The sequence below is a fragment of the Amphiura filiformis genome, chromosome 3 (genome assembly GCF_039555335.1).
Source record: "Amphiura filiformis chromosome 3, Afil_fr2py, whole genome shotgun sequence".
NCBI lineage: Eukaryota > Metazoa > Echinodermata > Ophiuroidea > Amphilepidida > Amphiuridae > Amphiura > Amphiura filiformis.
Genome location: NC_092630.1, coordinates 5,520,801 through 5,536,009, shown reverse-complemented (window position 1 = coordinate 5,536,009; position 15,209 = coordinate 5,520,801). Strand labels below are relative to the sequence as shown.

General features: G+C 37.0%; 1 protein-coding gene across 1 annotated transcript in view; it reads right to left on the bottom strand.

The window, feature by feature from the left end:
• Positions 1–15,209, bottom strand: part of LOC140147926 (N-acyl-phosphatidylethanolamine-hydrolyzing phospholipase D-like) — a 52,262-nt gene that overhangs the window by 25,888 nt on the left and 11,165 nt on the right. Inside the window, 2 exon segments of the mRNA XM_072169721.1 lie at positions 1,386–1,559; positions 1,561–2,340. Coding sequence (XP_072025822.1) covers positions 1,386–1,559; positions 1,561–2,334 — 948 coding nt within the window. The 5' untranslated portion in view covers positions 2,335–2,340.

The following is a 15,209-nucleotide window of genomic DNA, read 5'->3' as shown; positions in this document are numbered from 1 at the left end:
AGTTCATCTCGATTACTCCTCTCCACCCAAGTGTATAAATGGGAAGGTAACAGACTCACTGTGGAGGAGGAGTGGCAATCCCCCCACAGCAACATGTCACGGTTGAAGTCTGGCCTAATCGTTAACGAAAGAGAGATGGGCACTCCGTCCTGTAAAAATGCAGGTTTGACTCCTTTACTTACTTTTATTAACTTACATGACTTGTGCAATTTTCATTACCATTGTACCCTATACAAAATACTGATGTCTCTAAGTCTAATGACATCATAGACAAGTCACACATGAATAAGTGGTTTCCAAAACACTCTCTAGTAAATATTTATAACATTACATGTTTCATGGATGTCTACGTTGAGATAAAACTATTTTTCTATCTGTGACCCGGACAAACTGGTATCATATCCCTGTATCACATGACGCGCCATTAAGTTGTCAGAGCCCATGGTGAATGGTTGATTTGCAAAGGGGTTTTTATCCATGACTATAGATTTGCTTATTAATTCACCAATGACAATCTCTTTTCCTAAAGTTCTCAAGTAACCATCATTATTTTGAGGGTTTTTTTATAGCGACTGCATGAAAACTGCATACTTAGTGAGCATGCTGAATATGTTGCAATCAAGCAGATCAAGTTAAATGTCATATTGAAATAGCCGTAACAAGTGCGCAGGTTCTTTTGTTTACTGTCATTCAGGCTTCCTGAATGTCAGTTTTTCTCGCTCACTTCAGCACCCATTTAGGTTATTTTTTTTACTATGCTTTTTAAGTACTAGTATTCAGAAGGTACATACTTTGCCTACTGGAATATGACCAGTGGCCAGTGGCATGCGCAGCACATTGAAAGTGGCGGGCCAGGTTGTTCAGTTCCCCCGAATGGAGTCTGATTAGGAGTGTAAGGTGCAGGCGTAGCTCTGGGGTTTTAGCATTTTAAAAGGCCAAAGGAATCCTATTTTGAGGGGGCAAATTTTGACGTTTTTGTACCAAATTCCCCCGAATGACCAACAAAAGTGGGGGTGCTGTGCCCCCCTTTGCGCACGCCACTGCCAGTAGCGGTGCCACAGGGTGGATGGAGGGAGTAGGGGAAGGGGGGGTGCTCCCGTTCAGAACTCTTTTCCCCCAGATGCCCCAAGCAAACACACCAAATTACAAAAATGTCCACTTTTTTCCCTGTAAAAATCAGTCTAGTCTGTACGTACAATATGCATTGCACAAAATACGGAGCTACACAAGGGGATATTTACAAGTGCTCATTTGTGCATTGAGGAAACTAAATTTATATTTGGCTCATTTTTAGCCACTCAGGCAACCGGATGAGCTTCTAGCCCTCTGTCACCAAAGCTTTCTTAGCACATAGTTGGTATGATTCACAACTGTCTTAAACTTACCGTTTGTGAAGGAATATTCCTGTGCTCGGAAGAACAGAACCATCTACAGATCCTCCCGAATGTCGCTTCCTGCCATGTGTCCCACGGGTTCTCAAACCGACCATTCACATACTTAGACAGCGTCACCTCCTCCAGTTTCCTGTGATCCAATGTACCCCACTTGACTCGGTCCTTTCAGTATCACTCGAGTTCTACTTGTGTTTATACTAAAATTGGAACAATTCGATCCATGTCGAATCAGATTCACACTAGAGTTTGATGATCCAACAGAGCTCTGGCCATCTGGGATCACTCGGATCACTTTACCAGGCAGTACATTATTGGCATTAATTTCTCTTAGTTTTTGCACAGCAGAGACGTCAGTCCTTGTTTTCGATTCTGCTCTGACTAGAGTTCTTTCTGGTACTGATTGAACTTTATCTTCTTTGACTGGCACAGCAATGCAGATTTTATTGTTTGCACCCGACGTATCAGGTATTCTGTATCTATCGATTGAACTGTATCCAACATTAACGACAGAATCTGTACCTTCCGGTACGGTAAGTGAATTTGAGTTTGCCTGGTTGCTCTGATTTGTATTTTCCGTGCCTCCAAAGTACGATCCTCTTAAGGCACTTTGACGCCGCCATTTTCTATCTAGGGACTGGTAAGGATCCTCTACACTATGGATGGAGATTTCAGGGACTTCGAGATCAGCTTCGCAACTTGAGCTGAATGCATCGATACCTGAAGAGCTGGTTGGATCATCACTGATAATGGAGCATGGATCTTCATCATGTGTATGATCATCATTATTGCAGTTTGTGTTATGCTGATCAGGATTCTGAAGAGCTACCGGTACTCTGATGGTTAAAGGTGGTGGGTGCAAGTCTGACTTGGTGTAAGGCTCCTGGATCTCTTCGTCTGGTGGTCTGGTGGTGTCCTTACTTTCAGCGCTCATATTTCCCATGAATTTCTGTATGAAGAACAAAATAGTTCAAAATAAAGTCAGTCAAATAATTTGCAAATGAGTTAAGTAGTTGTGTACCTTGCCTTCTCCAATGCAGCACTGGACTGCAATAAAGGATACAAATCAAGGTGTTACTAATTCACTAATGCAGTTAATAATGTAACATGTTTATAAGTAAGTATGCCGCACGGTACAACATATAATCACATGTACCTTCCGCTAATCACAAGCCCGTGTCTTCACGTCCATCCCATGATGAGATAGTTATATAAGATTATAACACTCCACCAGGTGACATAGCTACTGCTCTAATCTGTTACTCTGAAAATATATTCCGAACTGAACAGATGGGAACACAAGGCATGATCATGAACAGAGATGAAGGACAGTATAGTCTTAGTCCTATCCCATGATAAGATTATAACACTCCACCAGGCTGAAACTTCTTATCTCTAATCTGTTACTCTGAAAATATATTCAGAACTGAACAGATGGGAACACATGCATGATCATGAACAGAGATGAAGGACAGTATAGTCTTAGCCACTGATCTCATCATTTTCCAGGAAAATCATTAAACTCTTACATTTGCTGTTACAATAACATAACATGAACAATTTTAACAACTTTTGGTTCCCAGAATGAATAACTAAAGATCACTTTCCATATTTAATCAACAGGTATGTAGTATTCAACCAGTCTCCTTATCTTCAACATTGTTCAACAGCTGCTGTCTGTTGGAAAGCAAGATATTATAGCTTTATGATTTAGAGGTTTATGACTGTGCATCTGATAGTAGTTTTTAGGGCATTATGGTATAAAAATTTATTTTGGAACTGAGGATATTCCAAACTCCAAGCAAAATGTTTAGATTTTTCACAATTGCTGAAAAAATAACTGATACGAAGTCATCAACCACATTTATAAGCGTCACTTTTCAATTTGTTTCATTTGTAATAATATTATTTCCTTCAACAAAATTGAAAAGCAGACCTAGCTTTAAGGACATATGTGGCGTGTCATGTCAAAAGGAGGCACTTTTGGGCAGGATCGTAAATGGAGAAATTGCCCAAATCTGCCAGTACGTGATTTGTTCACAATTTGGGTTTGTTGAGAATTTGTGATGTTATTAATGTTTAAAATATTGTCTGATAGTTTCAGACCGGAATATAACTTGCATCTGGTATTTTTAAAGACATTTTTCAAGGTAATTTCTATTCTCAACATTGTCAATATTATTTTTAAAGGGCGATATCTCAATTTCCTATTTTATAATACCATAACCTACGAACTCAATATCTTTGCTTAGGAATGTCTGATTTCATTGGGGAGCAAAATATCTCTATATTTAAGATATGTAAAAACCTCTAAATTGATAACTTGCCCAAAAGTGTCTCCTTTTGACATGACACGTCACATATTTTAGGCCTTAACTTCCCAGTACAATCCTCCTCCTTATCTGCAACCACCGTCAGTCAAAAGGGATATCATGGCTTTATGATACATGTCAATACATACTATGTTCAACACCATATTCTTGACATCTTCTGTCATGAGTTAATAAATCTCTTACCCTAAAGCTTGTCACTAAAATCCACTTAAATTTCCTGCCACTGCCGCAAGGAAGGTGATTCTGGAATTTATCATCACGGTATGTAAAACATCATTCTTCCCGCTTCTAATTTCTTGATCGGGTTAAGTTGCATGGCCTATATTTTCAACCCGGGTAGGGGTGTCAGATTATTTTTCAATGGGGATGTGCGGCTGGAACCATAGACCATAGGGTCTATGCTGAAACTCTACCCATTTCTAAGGGTATTTTTACAGAACATAGGGATCCACATCTAAGAATTTGCTTTAAAAATAGAGATCTATATTATAGGATTTTTGGTCAAGTGAAGATATGTCTACATTTTCATTGATTTTATAGCTGTTATAACAACAAATTTTGTGTGCAATTATGCAATAAAATGTGACTGCAGAGTTTTAAATAGTTATTCGTGCATAGTGGACAATTAGAAAAATGAGACAATGTCTAAGGATCCTTTTCTTTAAAACATAGACCCATATGTGTAAACATGGTAAAATAGAATATGCTTGCTGATGACAAAAGTGGCCCAATTTTAATCATTATTATGTTTTGATGGATCCAAGTGTGTGAAAATATTGGATCCAAAACATAATAATGATAAAATTGGATGCTTTATGCCCAATATTTATTGGTCTCACTATGAGTTTTAAAATATTGGACTCGACTACGTCTCGTCCAATATTTTAAAACTCATATAGCTCGACCAATAAATATGGGCTCAATCGATCCAATTTTATATCAAAATTGCAGCAAGCTATGGTACAGGACAAAATGTACTTCAGGCTCTATCATAATGTCAAGCATAATAATACTAACAATCCAAGCAGAAAAGGAGCATAGCAGGCATTTTACTTGATCTAAACCTTCAGGCTAGTCTCACACATTACGCACTTGCAACCAAGTTGTGAGGGCCACAAACTGTAGCTGTGTTAGACTCCAAGCAGTCCAACCATTAACCATGCAGGTGACACCCCTTGAAGCACCAGGTAGCTCCAGGTGGAGGTATTTACCAACAGTTTAACCTATATTGGAAAATCCCTGCCAAGATTGTAGAGATGCACCTGAATTAGTTCCAAGCAGCACTATGGCACCAACGGAATTAAATAAGGCTTTTATCTTTTCAATGACTTCCTCATTTTGGCCTCTTTTCTCTGCATTGTGTTGTGTTTTTTATCCACTAAAAGGCATGTATTTGTCCCCCTTTTTTATCCCCATGTTGTCATGGCAATCTTGACACCTTTCATAATAGGAGATTGTGAATCCCTCCCTTTCCAACAAACAGGGGCACCTGCATGATTACCGGCCGAGAGCTACCTCTTGCTCTTACCACTTTTGGCCCAATATTAGTCTGTGCCACAGCTAGAAACTTTTGGGTAAGTTAGGGTTAGGGAACACTAAGCATTCCAAGTATTTGTCAATGCAATATCATGACACATGATCTTCGTCCATGGCATTGTCTTTTTTAAAGACAGTTCTTGTTAAATTTCGGGTTGGGTTCTTAAAGGCAGCCTTTAGCATCTTCTTCTTTATCAACAAAGAGATATAGCTTATCCTATCCCTACACCATGCCACTATACACAACAATGCAATCACATCATTATTATTCATGACTGACACACATATTTGTTGCCCTGTAACCATGGAAACTGTCATGTGTAATAATGATGCGGAAATTCCTTCACTTATATCATAAAACATATATACTGACATACTTAGATTAACATGTGAGACCCTTAATCTAGTCATCACCCATTTGTGTCTTTAGTCAAATCTTTCTAAACCTTATTATATCCCCATGTTGTTATACAACCACATTTCTCTTGATAGCATTAATGAATTAAGATGGGCCTCTGTAAATTGTCTCATATAACCCACCCATAAATGATTTAAAGGAGTATTTCGTGATCCTAGCATCCTCTTTTTATGACATTTTCAGTAGATATCCACGAAAAAGCTTATTTCCAAAATTCCGATTTTATGCTTATGCGAGTTATGCATGATTATGTGTATTACACTGCTCCATAGACAATGTGTTGTAATTTCGTTCTGGTGCACCAGAACGAAATTCAAATTTAGCGATATTTTTGCTAAACGAATTAATCTGCAAGAAATATTTGGTACATAAACATTATGTAGCCAGAGGTATCCAGTGGTGTAAAAATCTCAACTTTTTTGGGAAAAGTGGGGGGATGAGGCTGTGGATCACGAAATGCCCCTTTAATTGACATCAAACTAATTAACAATTATCTGAATCATCCTATCATTTTGGCAAGCAATGTGCACTTCCATGTTTTATCTATAGCGCTAGTAGGCCCTTATACGTTTGCAGGATAGAGTCACATCCTATGATGTCATTCACTGATGCCATCGGAAACAGGGTGAGATGAAAACAGATACTGAAAAAAGGATCCAAATGGGTCATTCCATGGTTTGGAGACAAAGTTATGTAATGAGAGTACCCAAAACTTTTTGTCATCTCTCACTTCTATATGAGCTTATATGGGTTGTTGTTAAGTTCCTCCAAAAAGATAATTTCAAACAAACAATACATGAAGCAGGTCATTAGAATCATAAATATCATGCAAAGGATATGACCTAAAGTAGGCTATAGACCTTGGTATATGATATTTAATAGTAGGCCTATGACTTTAATTGCTTCATATTCACATGAGAGGACACTAGTGGTGGATACTCATGTTACCTAAATTTGGCCCTTCGCATTGGGGGGGGGGGGTGTAAGTCACAGTTCCTAACCCACAAAGCATAAAGAACATGTCAGAAGACCCGCTTTTGAGTTAAATAAATGGTCTAAAAATTTGACTTTTTGACAGTAATATTTAAAGAACCCTTATCAAATTGTATTGTATCACATCTTCAAAAGTAAACACGGAACAAAAAACAAACTTGGTATTACACCATTTTAAGCTCATTTATTTTCTAGTTTTGACAATTACATCGAAATGTTTCTGGTTTTTTTTTTTTTTTTCAGGGAGCAGGTCACAAGTGAAAAATTGCATGATGCATCTTTTGGAAGCTGGGTAAACACCTGATGAATAGAATCCATAGAATTTCTTTTTGGATCTTGTATAAGGATCAGTTTACATTCCCATCACCTTCAAGAAACATACTGAAACTTTAAAATGCTTTTACAGAAATAGGTGATAAAGCTGGTTCAAATGTGTCACAAAATGTGAACCAAAATGACATTGTTCTGCCTCAAGTTACGTTGAATTATAGGCTCCTATGACAAAGCTTATGTTGAAAGCTCTTATGACAAAGTAGCTATAGTCACTGGTACATTATCAACTGCTTGGAGCAAAGAAATGTTAACTAAAGCTGCTTGGAGCACAGAAAGATCAACAGTCTTTGTTCCACCGTAGGGGGTAAACCTTTCTGTGCTTCAAGCAGCCTCAACAGTTAACTTTAGTCAATGGTACATAATCAACTGCTCAGAGCACTAGATTAACTACTAAGGCTGCATGGAGCACAAAAAGATTAACCATCTTTGTTTGACCTTAGTGATTAACTTTGCTGTGCACCAAGCAGCCTCAACAGTTAACTTTAGTCAATGGTACATAATCAACTGCTTAGAGCACAAAAAAGATAAACTGCTAAAGCTGCATGGATCGCAAAAAGGTTTGATCATCTTTGTTTAACCTTAGCGATTATCCTTTTCGTCATCGCAAACAGTCCATATTGAAAGTATAGGGCTTGAGCTAATATATTCAATCAATCATGCACCATATCTTGAATAATACAGTACCATATTATCTTATTTGTACATACTGCATGTGTTCGATCTCAAAATCAGTGACATTTTGAGACTGTATAACCTCACCAAAGTTTTTTATCACAAAGTTTGTTCCTGGAAATTGTCCAAATAAGAAAGTGAAACTTTCCTGAATACAATGACTTGCTATTTACATTAGGCGACTCTACATGAAAGCAAGGATCTGCATTAAACCACATCAATGTGTACTTGTGTGATCCGCACCGAGTATTCTCTCATTCCGAGTTGTTCCATCTACTGCACTTACCTACTCCTCATGCCTGTCAAACGGGAAACCCTCATGAAATCTGTATTGGTTTGTACAGGGCCTTTCAGTGCCAGTCTACTTTCTCTGCATAAAAAATACCAATTTGCCTTTTCTTTTTTTGGTAATTATTTGGAGTTTATTGCCCAGATAAGAAATTGATCTTTTGGAGAGATTGGACTGTATATGTATATGGTCGAATCCAACCAAAAGTGTCCACGGGCCAAAAATAAAAGTCCGAAATAAAAATGTCTCCACAATTTTTTCCTTTTGCCCATTGATTGATGACATATTGGCCTTATAGGAACCAAAAGTGCCATTACTAATCTTGAAAAATAAATCCAGGACGTGTGATAGTAAATGTGATATCAAAACCCAATGTTACCTACTTAATACCACTAGGATGCTTTCACTATCGCAATACTAATCAACCTAAAACAAATGGAATATTCCCATTAACGCTTTTTTTTCGTGTAATGTAGACCACAGGGTGTCAGGAAAATGCTAACTCAACCAGAAAATATTTGTTTTTATTTTTATAACGCGATCAATATGATCTTAGTCAATTTATGCTAGTTTATTTTTGAAAATGAAGTTTAGGTCAGTTTCTGTATTTTATTTATCAAATGAGTATGAATCAATTTACACATTGTATAAGAACGAGTATGATATATGTTTTCAAGAATATTAGGAATTATATGCATACACCTAACGCTTTATACAATGAAAAGGTGAATAAACCCGGGTATTCGTAGGTAACATGAGTGATTTAACAATATCTATATTGAGTTTATAGGTTTAAATTTTGCTATTATGGTAATGAATTAATAAATGGTAGTTTTTAGATCCCTTTCAGATGGTACGTCCAAATGAATAAATGCTATTACCTTAGATCAAAATTTTTTTGATGCTTTTAGCAAGATTTTGACCACTTCATTTTGATATACAAGTAGTTAATCAGCAATTTTACATAATAAATAATTGTTGAATGAATTCGTATATGGGTAATAATAGTGTCCTGGGGTACCGCTTAAAGTTTTTGACAATTAATTTCCATTGGTAGGGACACTTCATTAAACATGTCATGTATTATGCTGTATTCGTAAGTAACATTTCAGTATTTGTAGGTAAGAATTAGACTTTTGGTGGATATCGCAATCAAAACTTCATTTTATAAAGCACTTTGAATGTATTATTTTCTTTATGTGCGTTTATTGATACTTTAGACCCTATCATGTATTAATAATGTCGGTTCACAACGGTTGAAAGAGGATTGAAGTAAGAAACAAAGGCACTAAAGTGACTTTAATTTGCTTAATTGCACACAAATCGCTTAAAACCGTTATTGCAGACTTGTGAAGTCCATCTTGGAGTCAGTTACGCCTTGTGGCCTTTCGCTTGAGGGCAACTACAATTAGCTTTATACCAGGGTCCATCAATGTGTTGTCTAGATTATGAGACAATGAGAACAGTCGTTTTTTCCATGGTATTCGTAGGTAACCTTAGCGAAAACGTCAAAAGTTACCTTCGAATAAATCAATTTGGACACAAATTACTAAGAAACCAGAAGGTCGGTAAACATTTAAAATGAAGCACACATGACAGTTGACAAATCCAAGTATTTATCCCCTTCTAATCTTCTTTGAATCTGATTTTTCTTTCAAATGAGCAGACCGTCGTCTATTTCAGTACATATTTTTCACCAATTAAGCCGTATTCAGTTTTTCATCGTGGGCATGTATGTGAATTCATAACTTTCATTGACACATGATTTGATAGCAAACATACAGGCCTTCGTTATGTACCAATATGGGCATTGGCATGAATGGCGGTGTTTCACAATACTGTCATGATGTCAAAGTGTATTCGTAGGTACATTCGGTTACCGAAATTTACCTACTGAATAATTGCTTTTATTGTTGAAATCTCAGAAATATTTAAACGCAGGTTATTGAAACTTGGTAGAAATAAAGAGTGTATTACCCTGCACCTATTGCTTAACTATTGTTTACTATTCTCTCACTTTGTGGAAATGGCACAGCTTTTAACATGTATTCGGAGGTAATGCATATTTTTTACCAAACCTACTTTTGTGCCATTTAGAATTTCTGGCAGCTAAACACAATAATAAAGATGTCCGAATGCAATGCATTTCAGTATTGGACATATCAAAGCTTGTATCAATTATGCATTTATTAGTGATTTCCATTTTTAAAGATATATCTAGTGCTATGAAAAATTGTATTCGTAGGTAATGTAAAAAAATACCACTCAAAAAATTATCCCAAAAAATTCATAATTATGTACAAATATGTGAAAAATTGAACAGGCAATCTTTGAGTACACACCTTTCAGGAAATCAATTTAGATTCAATCCAATGACTTCTTTTCATAACTGATTTAGATGTTTTTAAAAATACTTTAAGAAATATTTTGAAAAAATGGGTAAAAATAGCATGTTTTGGGGTCTCTGTGTCTAAGTTTTTCACAGAAGGGGTCTTATTATATATGGCGCTAAGCGTATGATCAAGGCGAATAAACACAATACAAAAACGAATGCCAATTGATTAATACTTTCAAGTTATGGCCCTGAACATGCCGTGTACACTTTTCGTTGGATTCGACCATATATGCTTTCATATGTATTTCTTTAATGGCATGCTTTGTGATTTCCCGCATTGAGTACAATGTAAGCATGTAAGGAGGGCGAGTTAGCGCAGCGGTAGTTCCCTCGCTTTGCACCACTGAGGTCCCGGCACGGCCCAAGGTCTCATGTGCACTTGGTTTATCCCGATTCCATGCTCGCTCTCGCAGGTTTTCTCCGGGATCTCCGGTTTCCTCCTGTATCGCAAAAATCGGTGATTAGTTGTTTGGTTATCAAAAACTTCCTTCACCCAATGGAATTTGGGGAGCTGCACAGATAATTGGTGGATGTTACAATCGTCATGCTGACCTGCCTGTAATCTGGATATGGGATGATGGCGTAGCAAGCACCTTACTTGGTAAGTGCATGCTGTCCACTACATATAGGTGTTGTAGAGTGTTCATGTTGCCGTGTTGTCTCCATGTGCAGCAATTGCAAGAGTAGTCCACATTGACCCACATTGATGCGGTTCTCGCCACCCTTGTGAAGTCACCCAATGTTGTGCTTTACTTTACCCCGAAACAAGGATGAGTTGGTTAAATTGCTTTTGCTTTCGTTAAGCTTCGTTAATTAGTGCACGCACATGACCACTAGTGTAAAACTGACCATGAAAGTGAGATACGTCTATCAAGTCAGTATGAAACCTATGTTATCCAGTTGCGGTGTCAGCTTATTTTTGACATCACTTAAACTCGTTCACAGTCACATTGATAGGGTTGAAAAAAATGTGGGGCAGCGATCAAGATCTGGGGTAGCTAAAATTAAGCATGGATATCAAGGATATGGTTCTGTGTCAAAATTGGACTGATACATAAAACATATCGAGGATATGGTTCTGTGTCAAAATTGGAATGATACATAAAACATTAACAACAAATTACTAGACTCAGGAAGCAAAAATAGCAGCCCCTGTCAATTCTCTCTTGCTATACTTCGGTTCACCTCAAGTGTGTGTAAAACTTGTAAAGTTAGCCCTATGGAGCATACACAGGGCTGTCAACTTTTAGGAATTGCTAGGCGTGAGACAGAGGTGTACCAGGATTCACGGCGACTTCAATGTTCATTTTGACCCATGACATGATTATTTGAGCCACAGTACAGCGCTCGAGAATGTGTAAAGCGGGGGGGTAGCAACAACAATTTCTTCATGGCGATGTGTGAGATTTTACTCAATTTTCAGCTTTTTGCGTGAGATTTACTTTTAGGCGTGAGATTATACTACCTTGGCGTGAGACCGTGAGAAAGTGACCCAATGCGTGAGACTCACGGCCAATGCGTGAGAGTTGACAGCCCTGAGCATACATGTATACTTGCATACAAGGGTGATTTGTATGAGAAAAGCTATGCAAAGTTGGGTTATATTGCATAATTAAATTGTTCAGTTATAAGAAGTCAAAAACAACAGAATTGTACTAAATGCCAATAAATATAAATTGCATAAAGTTGATCAAATGTCATGAATATGACAGAACTTGGGACTGAATCATGAAGCTATTTACATTCATTTTAAAAGGTTGCGTGCAAACAGTGAGTTACCAATTTGAAAACAAAACTTGAAGTTATAGCAACCATTTACTCAGACTTTGCATTTGCTGTTAGTTTGTAAAAATAGCTGCAATACCATTGATCTGTATTCCCAGTGTGAACGTTTCATCTATGAAAGAAATATAAAAGTATTTTTTATAGATGAAGTGTGATATAGGCCTACATGCAATATATTGTTAATACCTATTCTTTGAATAGGGAAATTGCTGAAGGAACTGCCAAGTCTGATCATTTTGGTTTAAGCCAAAATGTTGCCAGTTTGTCAGTAAAATGAAAACTTGTATCTATCGCTCATTTTATAGATGCTAGTACCTCCTTTGTAACATTTTCTAACCTCCCCTCCAAAATCCAGAAATTACCAATGACCACAGAATTAGAGAAGGAGAACCGGGACTCCCTATTCCCTCATACAACGACGGTGCCGACCCCCTATTTAGTAAACCATAATTTGGCCACTTGATTGCACATGCCTTCCTCCTGGTGAGTTTGGGGCCTCCAAATTTTGGCTTGTTGGCACACTTGTGACACAACCGCAAAAATGCATTGGCGTCACTACCAAACTTGAAGCGATGGAAACTACAAATGGAATTGAAATCTAAATGCAGACAGTGCGGCTACTTCAAAAACATTATTTCCCAAGAAAAAATTGTGTTTACTTGAAGATCTGTGTATCCCAATCCCAAAGTTTATTCAGATCATTTTTTAGCTAAAAACATAGGATGTGACTATACCCAGACAAAGTATGGTATTTCAAAGCTTGTGTTTCCTCCTGGAGGGAAAAAGAAATAAATTGCAGTATTTATTTACTTAATATGACTCAATCATTCAACAAGTATCATCAATTATCTCAAAATTATGAAAATATCTTCCATGCTGGCCTAAATAAGAAAATGACTTGATTTCCTCTATAGAGATTGGGCAACATGGACTCCGAGCTAACCCAGAGGTTGAGTCAATACAATCCCAGAAATCAATGCAAGTTATTGCCGCCATTAACCACAAGTTTGACAACTCTGTTAGACCATCACATATTTTACCAGGAGGCCTGTGCCTTGCCCAAGTGCACTTCCAGAGCTCGAACCACAATCCTCCGACTGTGAGGTAGAGCCAGTACCGCTGTGCCATCGTGATTTTGTAGTGCATGATGGGAACACACTTCATAAACCTCTTGGCTAACCAATGGTAATAGAAAGCCGTATACGAATGCCCCTGATGCAATGGAGGAAATACAGTCTAGGGTGGATTAACCTTGTATTCCAAAAAACCCATTTTGCAGTTGCATTGTTTTTCTCATGGTTTGTCTCCTGGCCGGGTGACATCGGACCAAATGGCATAACATAAGATAAGGGTTGCTGATTTTTTTTTTCTTTCAAAAAATAAAAAAAATCAGATTCTTTTTATTTAAAATATTTTTATTTATTTTTTATTCCAAGAACTGCTACACCCCACGATAAAGTCAAAAGAGAACAGTGGAATGCTAGACATATGCACAATCCTATCAGGTATTTACAAAAATTGGGCGCCTCATTCCTTTTTTAAAGGAATTTTTATATGTAAAAATTTCAAAGAAAAAATTTGGTAAGATAATGGAAAAAAACCTGCTGAATTCTGCACCTTGAAAATGAATTTTTAGCAAAAGATAAAATGCCATCATAAGGTATTTTAATTGTATCCAAAAGTTGTAGAAGCATTATAGGCATGTTAAGTAAAACAGTCAATTTCAGAAAGAAATTAACTTGCACATATTAGGCATAGATGCCATATTTAGCATTAGCTTTGGACATTTAAATATTAACTATATTTTCCACCCAACTTACCCGTGTGAAAAAAGAAAATAATTGAATATCAACAGCTAACGCTAAACACGGCACCTCCGCCTAATGATTTATCAAAAATAGTAAAAAATTAAGAAGTTGATTTAAATCAGTGATTTTTTGATGTGATTTAAATCAAGCAACCATGCATAAGATGTAGGCTGGACCTCATGGTCCAGCAAAAACAGAGCATGAGACTATACTCACAGAAGCAGTATGTTATGTCAAAGTAATTATTTCTCCCGAGGGAAAAAAAAGGAAATCAATTGCTGTATTTACATTGTACACCTCATTTTTCAACAAGTATCATCAATTATCTCAAAATTATAATATCTTCCATGCTACCATAATTAAGAAAATTACTTGAATTTCCTGAATATAGATTAGGTAACTCTCGGCTCACCAATGCTAACAGAAATCGTTTACGATTGCCCCTGATGGAATGGAGGAAATACAGTCTAGGAAGGATTAACCTTGCATTCCAAAAATACACACGATAATAAAGTGAACTCCTTCAACTTAATCAAAATTGTCATGCTTTGTATTCCAATAGGAGAAAAACTGGAAAAGTCAAGCAATTCATGTCAAAAGCTATACTTTTTAAGAAAAATATTTTCAGCTGTGTTTTGTAAGTATTAGAATATGTCACTTTGAAATCCAAGGTCATTATGAGTGTAATAAATCCATTTTTCTGAGTAAAAATATTAATGTTGTCAAAAATTCGGAAGAATGAATCATGAAGAGTTAAACATTTTGTACATAATAACCCAGGAGCAAAACAAGTTCAGAGAGCATTTGCTGATGTTTTCAACATGCTGTTACCATGGTTAACCCTAACCAAACCAAACATTAAAAAACCTCAATATGCAACCCACATGATGTGATTGGGTCATCATGTGAACACATGCGCACAGAAAGCTTGGCCAGCCAAGGCACGCCCCTGTAGTGCACTTAATCCCCGTTCATGTGTCTGGCAAGGTCCCCGGTTCAAAACTGCATCTGACAAAAATGTTTTCTCTTCTTCTTCCTTCCTTCTCTTTTCCTTCCCCTGCACCAAAAAGCACCTGGGCATTAGGGTTAATGGACTATTGCTCTGATTTTAACACATTTTAAAGGCAGGATTCTTCCAATTTTCTCCATATAATTTTCACACCAAAAAGGGATTTTCAACTTGAATCTCATCAAATAGCGAGTATAAAATTTAAACAATGGACCATATTCAGATATTGGGGCTGATGACGTTCAAG